General features: G+C 35.3%; 2 protein-coding genes across 2 annotated transcripts; one reads left to right on the top strand and one right to left on the bottom strand.

Moving 5' to 3' along the window:
• Nucleotides 1-2,337: 2,337 nt before the first annotated feature.
• LOC101740631 (PEST proteolytic signal-containing nuclear protein) lies at nucleotides 2,338-4,725 on the bottom strand. Its single transcript, XM_004923892.5, has 4 exons — nucleotides 4,512-4,725; nucleotides 4,218-4,388; nucleotides 3,424-3,676; nucleotides 2,338-3,276 (listed from the first exon to the last, which is right to left on the bottom strand). Exons 1-4 carry the CDS (start codon nucleotides 4,540-4,542, stop codon nucleotides 3,111-3,113), a joined length of 621 nt encoding a protein of 206 aa, XP_004923949.1. The 5' UTR covers nucleotides 4,543-4,725; the 3' UTR covers nucleotides 2,338-3,110.
• A 1,165-nt stretch (nucleotides 4,726-5,890) lies between these two features.
• On the top strand, nucleotides 5,891-12,572 carry LOC101740490 (mitochondrial tRNA methylthiotransferase CDK5RAP1). Its single transcript, XM_004923891.5, has 8 exons — nucleotides 5,891-6,017; nucleotides 6,484-7,191; nucleotides 7,896-8,046; nucleotides 8,369-8,583; nucleotides 8,875-9,005; nucleotides 9,334-9,490; nucleotides 10,765-10,892; nucleotides 12,027-12,572. Exons 2-8 carry the CDS (start codon nucleotides 6,663-6,665, stop codon nucleotides 12,414-12,416), a joined length of 1,701 nt encoding a protein of 566 aa, XP_004923948.1. The 5' UTR covers nucleotides 5,891-6,017; nucleotides 6,484-6,662; the 3' UTR covers nucleotides 12,417-12,572.
• Nucleotides 12,573-12,855: the final 283 nt, after the last annotated feature.

Raw genomic sequence — 12,855 nt, 5'->3', positions numbered from 1 at the left:
AAGATCTACTCAACGAATCTTAATCAAAATTGTCTGTTTTTTTTTAACCTACATTAGAGGCAGCCTGTAGGTAATCAGAGTTTGAACAATATAAGGTGATGTTCCTATTTAGTCCATAAATTAGTAGGTACATAATTTCAAATTAACATTACAGATAGGTTCGGTCAGAGTAGGTACATAATTTATTTTTATTTCTCATAAAAAATCATAATTTCGATCCACCACTATATAACCATTCGAAAAGCTCTTCCATATCGCATCATCCCAAAGTAAAATGGCTGCGATATCCGAACAAGTGGAAATTACAAGAATTTCCTATTTTAATAAGGAATCCACAAAGTGAAGAAGAAAATTAACTCACTATATATGACAGTCACAATCTTAAAGTAGATAGATACTCGTTCTAGAGATCTCCAAAGAACAATACTTTCTAATTAAATAAAAGAGTAAATATATCGTCATTTATATTTATTTAACGCACTACTTATATAATGAAATACTTCAATTTGTTAAAAAATTGCCTAATTTCTGAGTTTATTGAATTGATATCTAGAACGCTTTTTTGTTCAAATACATTGCGCTTTCAACACACCAAACTGTATTTAACAGTGAGTCCAGATGCTTAATTTGCTCTAATTCATTAAATCGACTGGAAAACCATACATTTATGTTCATACAGCTTGGTTTTCTTCAGAGAAAACCACGGCACAGGAAGTATGCCAAGTGAGGGACCAGTATAACGGCAATATGTAGATCTAATTGGACTGTTTTGCAATTGTTAAATGCCCATGTTTGATTTGAATGATTTATTTCTATGATTCTAATAAAAAATTAAAAGTCGAAGACACTGAATATAATAGTTTCCAAATAAATCGAAAATAATTTAACTTCTATTTGTCAACTATTTATGTCGACTACGAGCTATGCTCGGCTAAGAGATTTTCGTAGTGGTTTTCTACTTGAAACAACTATCCGCGCCGCCACCATGACTGGGTCAGTCATAATATTGTACAGACAGTATTGGATTATCTTCAGTAGGTAGTTTAATTTGACGAAATATTTTTTCAAAGCAACGCTATGGAATGAAAATTATATGAATAAATAAAAATAAAATGACGTAACCAAACCTCAAATACTGTAATCTTATCAAAAAATAGATTTTTAATAAGATTACGAATTATAACAGGGAACAGCGCATATAAGCAGAGCATAGTTCTTTAAACTACATTCGTTCAAGTGGATTGATTAAATAAAGTCTGGCACAACGAAGCATAGCTTCAAGAGCCAAACCTTATTATTTATTTTTGATGAGGTAGAGGGACCTGCGAGCCATACCTACAGTTCTAAATACCTTTTCTATTTAATTGGTAAATGAGCTGACGATCCACATGGTGGTACGTGGTACCGGGGTCTACAGACATCGGCAATGTGAATGCTGCCACTCACCTCAAGACATAAAGAATTGAATCGTATAATTGAGGCCTATAAAATCAAAGGCAGCTAAACGCCTTAAAGTCGTAAAATGGATTAACAATGGCGCTATCTTGTTTAGTTAGTTGGTGCTTTAGTGTTTTCATGTTATAACAAATGCAGCTAAATCTCTAACAAATTCAGTTAAAAAAAAATTTTTTTACTCTGTACTAAGTACTAATAAACGAAGTTTTATTATTTAAAATTCAGATTATTAGTAATATTCTCATTTTTTATAAATCTGTTTTATTATAAAGAATATCGTAGCTATCCGAACAAAGTTATTTCATCTTCTCTTCTGCTAGGGCCGGTGTTAGCAACACTGACTCTAGCAAGAGCAGTACTTAGATTGATCGGGAGGATCCGTAATGACGTGTTTAGGGTCGATTTTTGTAGTTTACCTGAATTTGACAGACTTGGGTTTAGCTGCCTTTGATTTTATAGGCCTCAATTGCTGTATAACGCTTCGACGCCAGACCGTACCGACTGCGTCACGGTAGAATGCGGTAGGCTGGTGGTACTTACGCGTTCGAGCTAACAATACCACCTTAACATCAGTAATTATAGCATTTATAGCAAATTGGAACTTTTATCCCTAAATCCAGCATAAACAGGGCTGTTTCTGGTGCATATATTCTTGATTTAATTGAGAAATCCTTTACGTTTCAGTTAGTCTATATATTTTTAAATTATAGTTGTTAATTTATGTTATTTATTAAGTACATATCATTCAATTGTTCTAATTATAACTTATTGAGAATATTGTTTTATTTAGAAACAAGGTGTTCCAGTTGACTTGAGTATAAAGGTCGTAACTAGTATCTGGAAGTTCTACTGTAAGCATGAGAATGAGTAGTAAAAGATGTATTTGTGGCAACAGATGAGGATTGTATATTTGCACTAATTTTCTTGTATTTTATATTTATTAAAACATCTTTAAAACCGTAACTACACATCGAGAAGCAAAATATTTTGAAATCTTAATTATAAAGATATAATCTATAAATTCTATATAGTATTTCAGTTACAACACTCAATAAGGAATTTTATCTATCGCCTAGTTCTTATCACATTTACAATATTGTAATATGTTTGAATAATTTCCTAGTCGGTTATGCAGTTAGATCCAAATGCCACCATGTGTACAGTGGATTAGTTGTCAATATACTACTAAATTGAAATATGTTTATTAATATAGTAACATGGCGAAGTAAAATTAATGGCATTGAACTGGTAACACTGAATGAAAAAAAATTGATACTATAGAATTTCTTGATGGATGCAATTGAAACTTTGTTGTGAGATACCATTAGCAAGCATTTCATCCCTTAAAGATTAAGGAAGAATTGTTTGTAATGAAAAATATTCTTAGTGATATCCTCACCTCAATGTCTTTGCACAATATATGTACAATATGGATCATTTTCTCTAAAATCGGACAGTTTACTATCAATATTTGAAAACTACTTATTTCTGAAAGTATCCATAATTTGTTTCGATTTTAGAAATCTAAATTATTTATTATTCCAAATTATTATATATTAGGTCAATATGCAGTGTGATTTAATGTTTTAAATTGAGAGTTCTGACTGAAATATTTCTAATTAACATATAAAATGTAGGCTAAAATTATACAAATATCAAGGCCCCTTGATTTTGTAAATAGTTTGTGGGAGATTGGTCAATGCTGGCTTGTCCACTGTCTCCAGTGCTTCTTTGAGGTTCTTCTCAAATACTTTCTTAGCGTCGCAGAAGCCTTGCTTTGTTTTGCCAAATGAATTTGGTCCAGCAGATGTTGGAGTTTCTCTGTCAAAGGCAAAACAAGAGTATTAATTTTTTGCTTGTTACCTTTTGAGTAAAATAATATTCTTGCTTATTTTAATTTTCGCTTTGGCAAGTGGTAATGACTCAATAAAATTGAGTTTTAATAATTAAATAAGTGGAATTACCCACCTCCCTATATTCCTCATTCTCATTCTGGCTTCAGCCGGCATCTCTTCAGGTTCGTCATCATCATCATCAGTATTAAACACGGACGCCACACTCGGTTTCGGAGCGGGTTTAGAAGCAGCATTTAGGTTCATCTTAATGGGAGCTTTAGGTTTATTGAAGCCAATAGATATTTTGGTAATACGAGGCGGTGGAGGTGGTGCTGGTACCTCATCATCTTCCCATTGTTCTGGCGAATTGCGAATATTTCTTTTTTCTGAAATGATTTTGAGTTTTTGGAACAATAGATAAAATGTTGTTTTGGCAAATCAATAACAAAACTGGTGCAGAATTTATTTACAGAATTTTACATTTACCTAATTTATTAATGTAATCATCTCCAAAGTTCCAAAACCGTAATTCTTTCATGATGAGCCAAAGGAGTAGTTATGCAGAGCTCCTGATGTATGTGAGTTTATATCTAAATTAGACTATACAGCACAAGTAACTCTTGTAATTTCCCTATGTAATTTACTCAAATAATATGAGTTTACAGATGAAAACTTGTAGGCCTATTTTAAATACTACATAATGGAGTATTGATTATAATAGGCAATTAATTAGTAATCATACAGGGAGATAAATTAATGTCGTAACATTGTCGATTTTCCTATTGAAATTGTTTGGTTTGCCAAGTTATAGGGACGTTATCCAATTAGAATCATGTAGAAAATGACAAAAGTCAATAATTTTATATAAATTAAAATTATTTACATCTGAATGTTTGATGGTAATGCAAAGTAATCTAAAAAGTATACCATGTTCTTTCCGATCTCTGTCCCCGGCGCTCGAAGAACTCTCTGCAGAGTAATTCCTCTTTGGAGAGTGTTTCCTTGGTGACCTGGATCTTGAACGCGAACGCTTTCTACCTCGATGTTCCCCGTACCTCTCATACTTCCTAGAATCATCACGCGTGGATCGAGACGACCCTGCCAATGTGAAAACACTGGCAAAGATAAATAAAAAGACATATTTGAGTAAATTATTTTAATAGTGTGCGGATTTTATTGATGTTAGAATTTATCGTTTTTAAATCCGCTTTATTCGAATACCTTTGCTGTAGAGGGGGTTACGACCGCTCATTCTTGTTTTTTCTTCACTTTTGTAACAATAGTCCTAAATTTAACTTTAGTAGGCACATATTTTGTACAATTTAAGAGGAAATTAACACCATAGATTATACACTTAATTTATTATTACACAAATAGTAAAAGAGTTGCGTAGCCCCAAACATAGATAATACACTCATTATTTATGGCAAATTAAGGCCCCACTCTATTAGGTGTATTATCTATGCCCCACTCAGGCATATTTTTTAGAGCTGTGGCAATTCGTATGCATTTCATACTGAGTAAAGGGTAGTCCATTTAGTATCGAATACCGAAATGTTACTCACGCAGTCACGCACGAATGTAATTAGTTACTCACGTTTAATTTTAAAGTAAATTCATTTGCAAATTCAGTAGATTTCCACCAGGTCCTAGAGGTAATTAAAAGCCAGTTGTTCTTTTCAATCAATTTACCCATTAAATAAAACTAAATTTAGATTTATATTTCGACAAATCTGATTTCGTCCTGATAAATCTGGAAATATTAAGTATATAAGTGTTCTTTTGAAATAGTAGTTTAAAAACGAACATAACAACATTTCCTAAAACCAACACACGTCTTTAAAGTACCACCGCCGAGTAGACTAAAGCTAATATTATTATAATAAGATATTGATTGATTTGTAAAAAAAAAATATTATTTTCTTTAGTCTTCGCGAATCAGAGACAAAATTAAGAATTCTAGTACTTTTATATTAAAATACCTATTTTAACAGTAACTAATTTAGAACATTATTTGATGACGAATAAAACATTATAGCCCTTGAGCACGAAAATTAATAAAAATATCCTAATGTTAGATATATTAAAATTCTAAGCGTCAGATTAAGTCAAAAAGTAATTGTAAACATAAAAATAAAGTTCACAGTTGGTAGACACCCCTACGATCTTAGGAGAGCAAATTCAACTGTGTTACACTACGTGTACTATTAATAACACTGATTAAATATTACTGCTCATTTAGAATTTTTAAACATGCGTATTAGGTTAGGAAGCAATGTTGGACGGTTAAATTTGAGGGGACTGGGTTCTGTAGGTGAGGGGCTATTTAAAAACATTCTGTTTCATGGTTAATATAATTATATTGCAAATACTTTGTACACATGTATTACAACACCATTATAATATTTTATTTTTATAAAACTTAGATGTTGCTCTGACCGTGTCTAGATGAGAAGTCATTGTGTTCACTAAAGATAAGAAAATTGTTTGTTTTAAACATTTAAAATAATTCCAATATTCGAAACCTGTAACCTTACATGTGTCAAGTGTTGCCTGCAATGATATGGAAGGTAATTCATTTATGAAGGTCAGGTTAGTGTTAGTGTTGGGCCCGCGGTCTGCTCACAACACCATGCAGATCGTTGAGTCTCACATACCCCGCGCGCCCCTTTTGCGCGGGGACCTCGTAGGAGGTTCGGCCCTCTACACGAAAAAAAAAAAAAAAAGGTTAGTGTTATTTTTTGGTATATTGTATTAAATTATATACAGGGTGTTAAATGTATGCAAGTATTGAGGGAGTGTGTTGGAGTTTGAATATGAATTGACGTAATGACGTTCATATTCAAACTCCAACAACTACCATTACTACAACCTTGTTTCGTTGTTAAGAACAGTAATCAACTTATACACATATGTGTCATAGAACAACCACCATTTTACTGAGGCTTTATTTTATTTCAACTCGTTTTACTTTCATCCCAATTGATAACAGTCTCAAAAAAATAAACTTCATCCCACTCCCCTCTATATCATTTTCTATCATAAAACAAAATGTTTTTATTAATTGAAGATTTTTATAAAGTGGTTCTGCTTTTGTTAAGAAATGATTGATTATCTGGGCTTTGGTTTCTTTGCTAGTTTATATGTATCGATTAAAAAAAAAGTTATACTATTTTTATTTTTATGTCATCAGTCATCATGTAATCAGCTGAGCATCACCCAAAAGAAAGTTTAATTAAAGTTAAACATACATACTTATGAAACGAAATCAGTCAGAATAATATGCTAAGTACGTGCCTACATAAGATGTTGATTAAATGTTACTTATAAACACACAAAACAGGAAAAAAATCAAACATAATTTTACACGAAATGAATATTTTGCTACGAATACAACGCCTAACAAGGCTACCTAACAAAAAATCTTTAGAAATTTGTAAACGTTACACTAACAATGACCGCGTTAGTTATAAAAATAAAATAAAAAGTGGTCCCGGATTGAAAGAGTTTATCATAGGAAACGTCGACCCGGTTAATACGGATGTACCATATATTCCCTATTTGCGCCAAAACTTACTGATACCAAAAAAAAGAAAAATTTACTTCGATGTGTACGGATGTCAAATGAATTTGAATGACACCGAAATAGTTTGGTCAATATTAAAAAATGAAGGTTTTGAGAAGACGGAAAACGAAGAAGACGCTGATGTTTTCCTAGTAATGACGTGCGCGATCCGGGAAGGAGCGGAAACTAAAATATGGCATCGTTTAGATCATTTACGAGGTTTTAAACGTAGAGCAATGAAAAATAAAAATAGGCCAGTGAAAATTGGTATTCTCGGCTGTATGGCTGAGAGATTGAAAGAGAAATTAATTGAGAAAGAGAAGTCTGTTGATGTTGGTTAGTATAATTTTAATTTAACAATATTAATACTGTCACCTGCCTTGACACATGGACTTTTCATTGTATTGTTTATTACCCACCACCCACCACCACTTTAAACCAGAATGAATAAACACTTGTAATAAAAAAAACAAAGATAAAGTGGTATCCCGTCTAAGCTCATATAAAGCCCTAATCAAAAATGTTTAATTGTGTTCACTAATATAAATTAAGTTACTAACGTAACATTGTGTATACCTATTCAGAATTGTATGAAAAACATTATGTTCTTGGAACTAGAGCACCTATATTTAATTGATCATACTATACCATGAGTGCAATCCTGTGTATAAGCTACTACATTGTGAAGTTCATCAGTTAGTCTGTTACATTTTGTGCAAAAGAGTAATAAACATCTAACCTCACCATCTCACATTCCACAATATTCATTTGAAATACTTACCATTGAAAAGAACTCTTATTTTAAAAACTATCTTCTTGTAGGCTAAGTTTTGCTATTATTAAGATGTTAGAAGTAGGATAGTAGCTCTGGTGATATTCTCGTCTAACTTCTGTAACTCCTCCTATTTTGATTGATAGAAATGTGTATTGTGAGACATTAAGCAGTAGTGGATTTGGTAAAACATTACTTAGTTGCAATATTATTTATGGCGAAATACATTAATCCATTACATAAATAAAACACCGTAAATATTTTTCAGTGGCAGGACCAGATAGCTACAGAGATCTTCCACGGCTACTGGCCCTGACTGATAATGGGCAGACAGCTGTCAATGTCCTCCTGTCATTAGACGAGACATATGCTGATGTGGTGCCGGTCAGATTAAACCAGGATTGCATTTCGGCCTTTATGTGAGTAAGTTAATTTATTCTATCAATCTGTAAATACAGTGCATCTCTTATTTTATATTTATCAATAATAAGTTTCCGAAAACGGATCAGTATCACAACAGTTGCTCCCTATAAAAAGCGGTTTCCTAAAGAAATTTGAGCAAGCTATGCATATTAAAAATTTCATTAAAGCTTAATCAGTCAAAGTAGTTTCATTTTCGATAGTAGCATAGTGGAGAGTAAGCAGCAGGCTGGCTTTGTCCCTGGTATTGCTAACGTCCATGGGCGACGGTAACCACTCACCATCAGGTGGACCATATGCCCACATTGTATACATTTTCAGTTCTATAATGCGCGGATGCGACAACATGTGCACATACTGCATAGTGCCATTCACGAGAGGCAGAGAAAGGTCCAGGCCGGTCGACTCCATTGTGGAGGAGGTTCGGCAGCTTGCTGACCAGGGAGTCAAGGAGGTCACACTGTTGGGTCAAAATGTGAATAGTTACAGAGACACTTCCAAGGCTACTGAAAAAACTAATACCAGTGTTGCTAAAGGCGAGTGATTAACATAGAAACCTTCAATAAGTACCAATTATTAAAAAGTGTCTAGTTTAATAAAAATATTATTGGAATACCTATATACATTAATATATACTAAATGTTCAGTAGGGAGTAACCACTTGGCATAAGGTTAGTTGTGTACTCGTTAATTTAATATTAATAATAAACAAAAACATACATTAGCTTCCATGTCCATAAATTCCAATGATATTGTTGTTAATATGTTAATATTGCTGTTAATATTCAAACAGTTCTGATCTAAAGTACAAATATACACGTCTGCAGGGTTCAGAACAGTGTACAAGAATAAGAAAGGCGGTTTAAGGTTTGCTGATCTGCTGGATAAAGTGTCCTCTGTTGATCCTGAAATGCGAATCAGGTTCACTGCCGCACACCCCAAAGACTTTCCAGATGAGGTAGATATGAGTGCATCTAATTACATTTTGGGCAAAATGATATAAAGTTAAACCTCAATGGTTTCAGTGTTTATAAGCTCTTTAGTGTCGGTGTATCCGAACAAATAGAAACACTACGTCTGGAGGGTGGTCTCTAACAGCAAAAGTTCTCATCCGGGGCGGACGAGGAAGTGATGACCTTCATGATCCCGGGCCTCTCAGTTGTTTTTAAGCCCTTTGACTTCCAGCAGTTGTTCTTCAAATCGGAATGAATTAAAACAACCACTGGAGCAAAGCTTCAAGAGGATCCAGAGTTGAGGATTGAGGTGCGTGTATTATCTTCCTGTAGGTGCTACAGATAATATCGGAGCGTCCGAACATATGCAAGATGTTGCATCTGCCAGCGCAGTCCGGCTCCACCGCGGTGCTGGACCGGATGAGGAGAGGGTACACCAGGGAAGCCTACTTGGAACTGGTTGACCACGTCAAGAGCTGCATACCGGCCGGTAAGTTTTACTGTAGAGAGGAAAAAAGTGGACTGCATGAAAAGTGCTCAGAAATGTAGCAATTATAAATGTACAATGAAGGCTTTGCACTCTTGTCTTGATTTGTGATCTCTATAACCTATATTGAACTTTTTGGCGGGAACGCGAGGAGTAAAGTTGTGTGATTTGTTATTTGTCTATTTAGTGTTTCTACAGGTTTACATTTGTAATAATGGTGGTTTATTAATTGCTTAGTATCTGTGAAAGTGCACAATTGTGCAAATTGTGTGAAACAAAGCCGCTGGACGCAGCTTCTCGGGGTCCTCCAAAAAGTTCACTTTAAAAGTCTCAGTAAATTACCACCATTTTACTAAGATTATATTTCATTCCATATCATCTCATCTCAATTCATTTCATTTCATTTCATGCCATGTTTCATAATATTAATCAACTTCATTTCATTTCATTTCTTATTATCATTTGCAAAGTACAGAAATTAAATTAAAATACTACATTAATCAAATTACTTTCTCAACCTAATTATCTATACTGTCCCACGCTGCTAATTTAATTTATACTTACACTGATATAAATAATGGCCAACATGGACAGTTCCTTCGTTTTTTATTATTCATAACTGTAAATAATTAAAACGGCGAAATATAAAAATCTTAGTACTTGACGTTGGCTAATGCACAAATCGTGCCGGAGCCAAAAAAGAAAAAAAATGGCTATATATACTAGGTACAGAGTTCCATTTCATTTTTTATTTTTTAATTGCTTAGATGGGTGGACGAGCTCACAGCCCACCTGGTGTTAAGTGGTTACTGGAGCCCATAGGCATCTACAACGTAAATGCGCCACCTATCTTGAGATATAAGTTCTAAAGTCTCAGGTATAGTTACAACGGCTGCCCCACCCTTCAAACCGAAACGCATTACTGCTTCACGGCAGAAATAGGCGAGGTGGTTGTACCTATCCGCGCGGATTTCACCAGAGGTCCTACCACCAGTAATTACGCAAATTATAATTTTTCGCGCGTTTTTTATTTTTATTACACGATGTTATTCCTTCACCGTGGAAGTCAATCGTGAACATTTGTTGAGTACGTATTTCATTAGAAAAATTGGTACCCGCCTGCGGGATTCGAACACCGGTGCATCGCTACATACAAAGGCACCGGACGTCTTATCCTTCAGGCTACGACGACTAATTAAGTGAAATCTCGCTTAAAGCAAGTACCCTTTCTCCTCTCAATATAATTGATCTGGTTTGTTCATATTATGGTTTTCAAGTCGGTCTGTCCACGGATATGATCTGTGGGTTCTGCGGAGAAACCGAAGAGGAGTTTGAGGAGACGCTGTCTCTGATGGAGCTCGTGGATTACAACACGGCGTTTTTGTTTCCGTACAGCATGAGGGAGGTTTGTACAGCATGATTTTAAGTACATAATTTTTTGGAATTTCCTAAATATCGATTAAAATCTCCGCTATGCTAAATTTGGCAGGAAAAAAGTCAAACATTAATAAAATAGTGTTGTGTTTTCATAGTGAAATTGAATAATCGACTTTAAGACGTGACAGTTAAGTATTGAAATCTGTTGTATTAAATTGTCATACGCCATCTAGTGTCAGTCTGGTAAAATGTCTATGAGTCTGGTAATTTGTTGGTAATGGTTAGTAATACTATTTCTGTTGGAGTTTTGTGTCTGCCGTGAAGCAGTAATGCGTTTCGGCTCGAAGGGTGGGGCAGCCTTAGAACCTTAGACCTTAGAACTTATATCTCAAGGTGGGTGGCGCATTTACGTTGTTGATGTCTATGGGCTCCGGTAACCACTTAACACCAGGTGGGCTGTGAGCTCGTTCACCCGCATAAGCAATAAAAAAAATAGTTAGTGGACCGACAATTGGCGTATACGAGCGTATAATAATGAAGTTAGCGCTAAAAATATTACTTGTCGTTATTCTATTTTGATTATAACAGTATCTCATTTCAATTAAACACTGAATTGATTATAAAATAAATAAATAAAATAAAATAAAAATAAAATACTTTTATTTCCAGACATCATAGTCTCGTAGTGTGTTCGTATTACAAATAACTTAAGAACTATGTTAGTAAGTATTTAAATAAATCTATCAACTCCGTCCCTGGCAGGGTCCCAGGGATCCTACCCAGGGTCGGGGCACCCAGTCTTTCAGTTAATATCCTCATTATGCTTGCCAGAATAATAAAAAAAAAGTCTGTAAAGTCTGTTTACGGACGATAGTCATACGTGATAACGTCAGCAGCAGAATTATTCGAACTGCTAGCTATGACGTCACAAGCTAACGCTTGGGCCGATCGTGCCTCTCTATCGCTTGTACGGCGCTCTCGCTTGCACGCTCAGGCTCAGGGGGAACGTGACACTTTTTCGTGCATGCAGCCGGTGTTCATCGATTTATAAGATAATATTATTACGTCAATATAGCTTGACCGGATTTGACCGAAGCCTATTGACCACCGTATTTTAAGGATATAACTAGCTCGCAGCTGATTATGTGAAACATTTTTATAGAAAACAACAGCGTACAGACGGTATGAGGACGACGTGCCTGATCACGTTAAGAAGGAAAGACACGGCCGCCTGTTGGAGGTATACCGACGGAAGAGTCAGACGTTGAACGAAGCTGAAGTTGGCAACACTCACTTAGTGCTCGTCGAGGGTGTAGTAAAAAAAACCGGGCAGCTATACGGCAGGAACGAGGTCTACATGAAGGTCGTGTTTGATGTGGGGGAGATTATGAGCGATGATGGGGGGAAGAGGGCCATGAGAATAGGGGACTACGTTGCCGTGAAGATTGTGGGGGCAAAATCTTCTGTTCTGAGCGGAGTGCCGCTATGCCATACTAGTTTATCGGAATTTTATAGAGAACGAATTTGGGGGGAAAACAGTATTGAATTGTGATTGTATTGATGTATAGCTCTCATCGGCGCTCACATTGAGGGTTCACACAGAACTATAGAGGAGTTATAGGTGGCGCGGGAGTCGTTACAGCCATCACAGAGTTGCAGCGAGTATCGACTAGGTGTTGCTAGTTGTAAATAAAAATTGTTCACAATATTTTTGTGGTTGTTTTTTTTGTCCACATTTTTCCTGTACAAAGGACGAGCTGTAAAAATATTTGGTTTCTGCGTGAATGATCTTGTAACCCTTGCATTAGACACCTTTAGCTCTAACACTAGGAGTAGGGACCCCGGTAACCGTACTCGTCGAACCCGGCAAAGAGTTCGACATGCAAGCTAACCTAAATCAGCCCGCTGAGTTTCTCGCCGGATCTTCTCAGCGGGTCGCGATGACGATCCGGTAGTAGATTCATTCGCGAAGCAGCTATTCTTGTATTGTT

This window comes from Bombyx mori, chromosome 3, assembly GCF_030269925.1.
Source record: "Bombyx mori chromosome 3, ASM3026992v2".
NCBI classification, from domain to species: domain Eukaryota; kingdom Metazoa; phylum Arthropoda; class Insecta; order Lepidoptera; family Bombycidae; genus Bombyx; species Bombyx mori.
Note: the sequence above shows the minus strand (reverse complement) of the source record. Positions and strands in the feature narration are given on the sequence as shown.

What these genes read in the sequence shown, in the direction of transcription:
- LOC101740490 (XM_004923891.5), top strand. Translation starts at nt 6,663, where the DNA reads ATGAATATTTTGCTACGAATACAACGCCTAACAAGGCTACCTAACAAA. An exon ending in AGAGAAGTCTGTTGATGTTG is followed by an intron (nt 7,192 to 7,895) that starts GTTAGTATAATT and finishes AATATTTTTCAG; the next exon opens with TGGCAGGACCAGATAGCTAC. An exon ending in TAATACCAGTGTTGCTAAAG is followed by an intron (nt 8,584 to 8,874) that starts GCGAGTGATTAA and finishes ACACGTCTGCAG; the next exon opens with GGTTCAGAACAGTGTACAAG.
- LOC101740631 (XM_004923892.5), bottom strand. Translation starts at nt 4,542, where the DNA reads ATGAGCGGTCGTAACCCCCTCTACAGCAAAG. An exon ending in CAGAGATCGGAAAGAACATG is followed by an intron (nt 3,677 to 4,217) that starts GTATACTTTTTA and finishes AAATCATTTCAG; the next exon opens with AAAAAAGAAATATTCGCAAT. An exon ending in AGAATGAGGAATATAGGGAG is followed by an intron (nt 3,277 to 3,423) that starts GTGGGTAATTCC and finishes TGCCTTTGACAG; the next exon opens with AGAAACTCCAACATCTGCTG.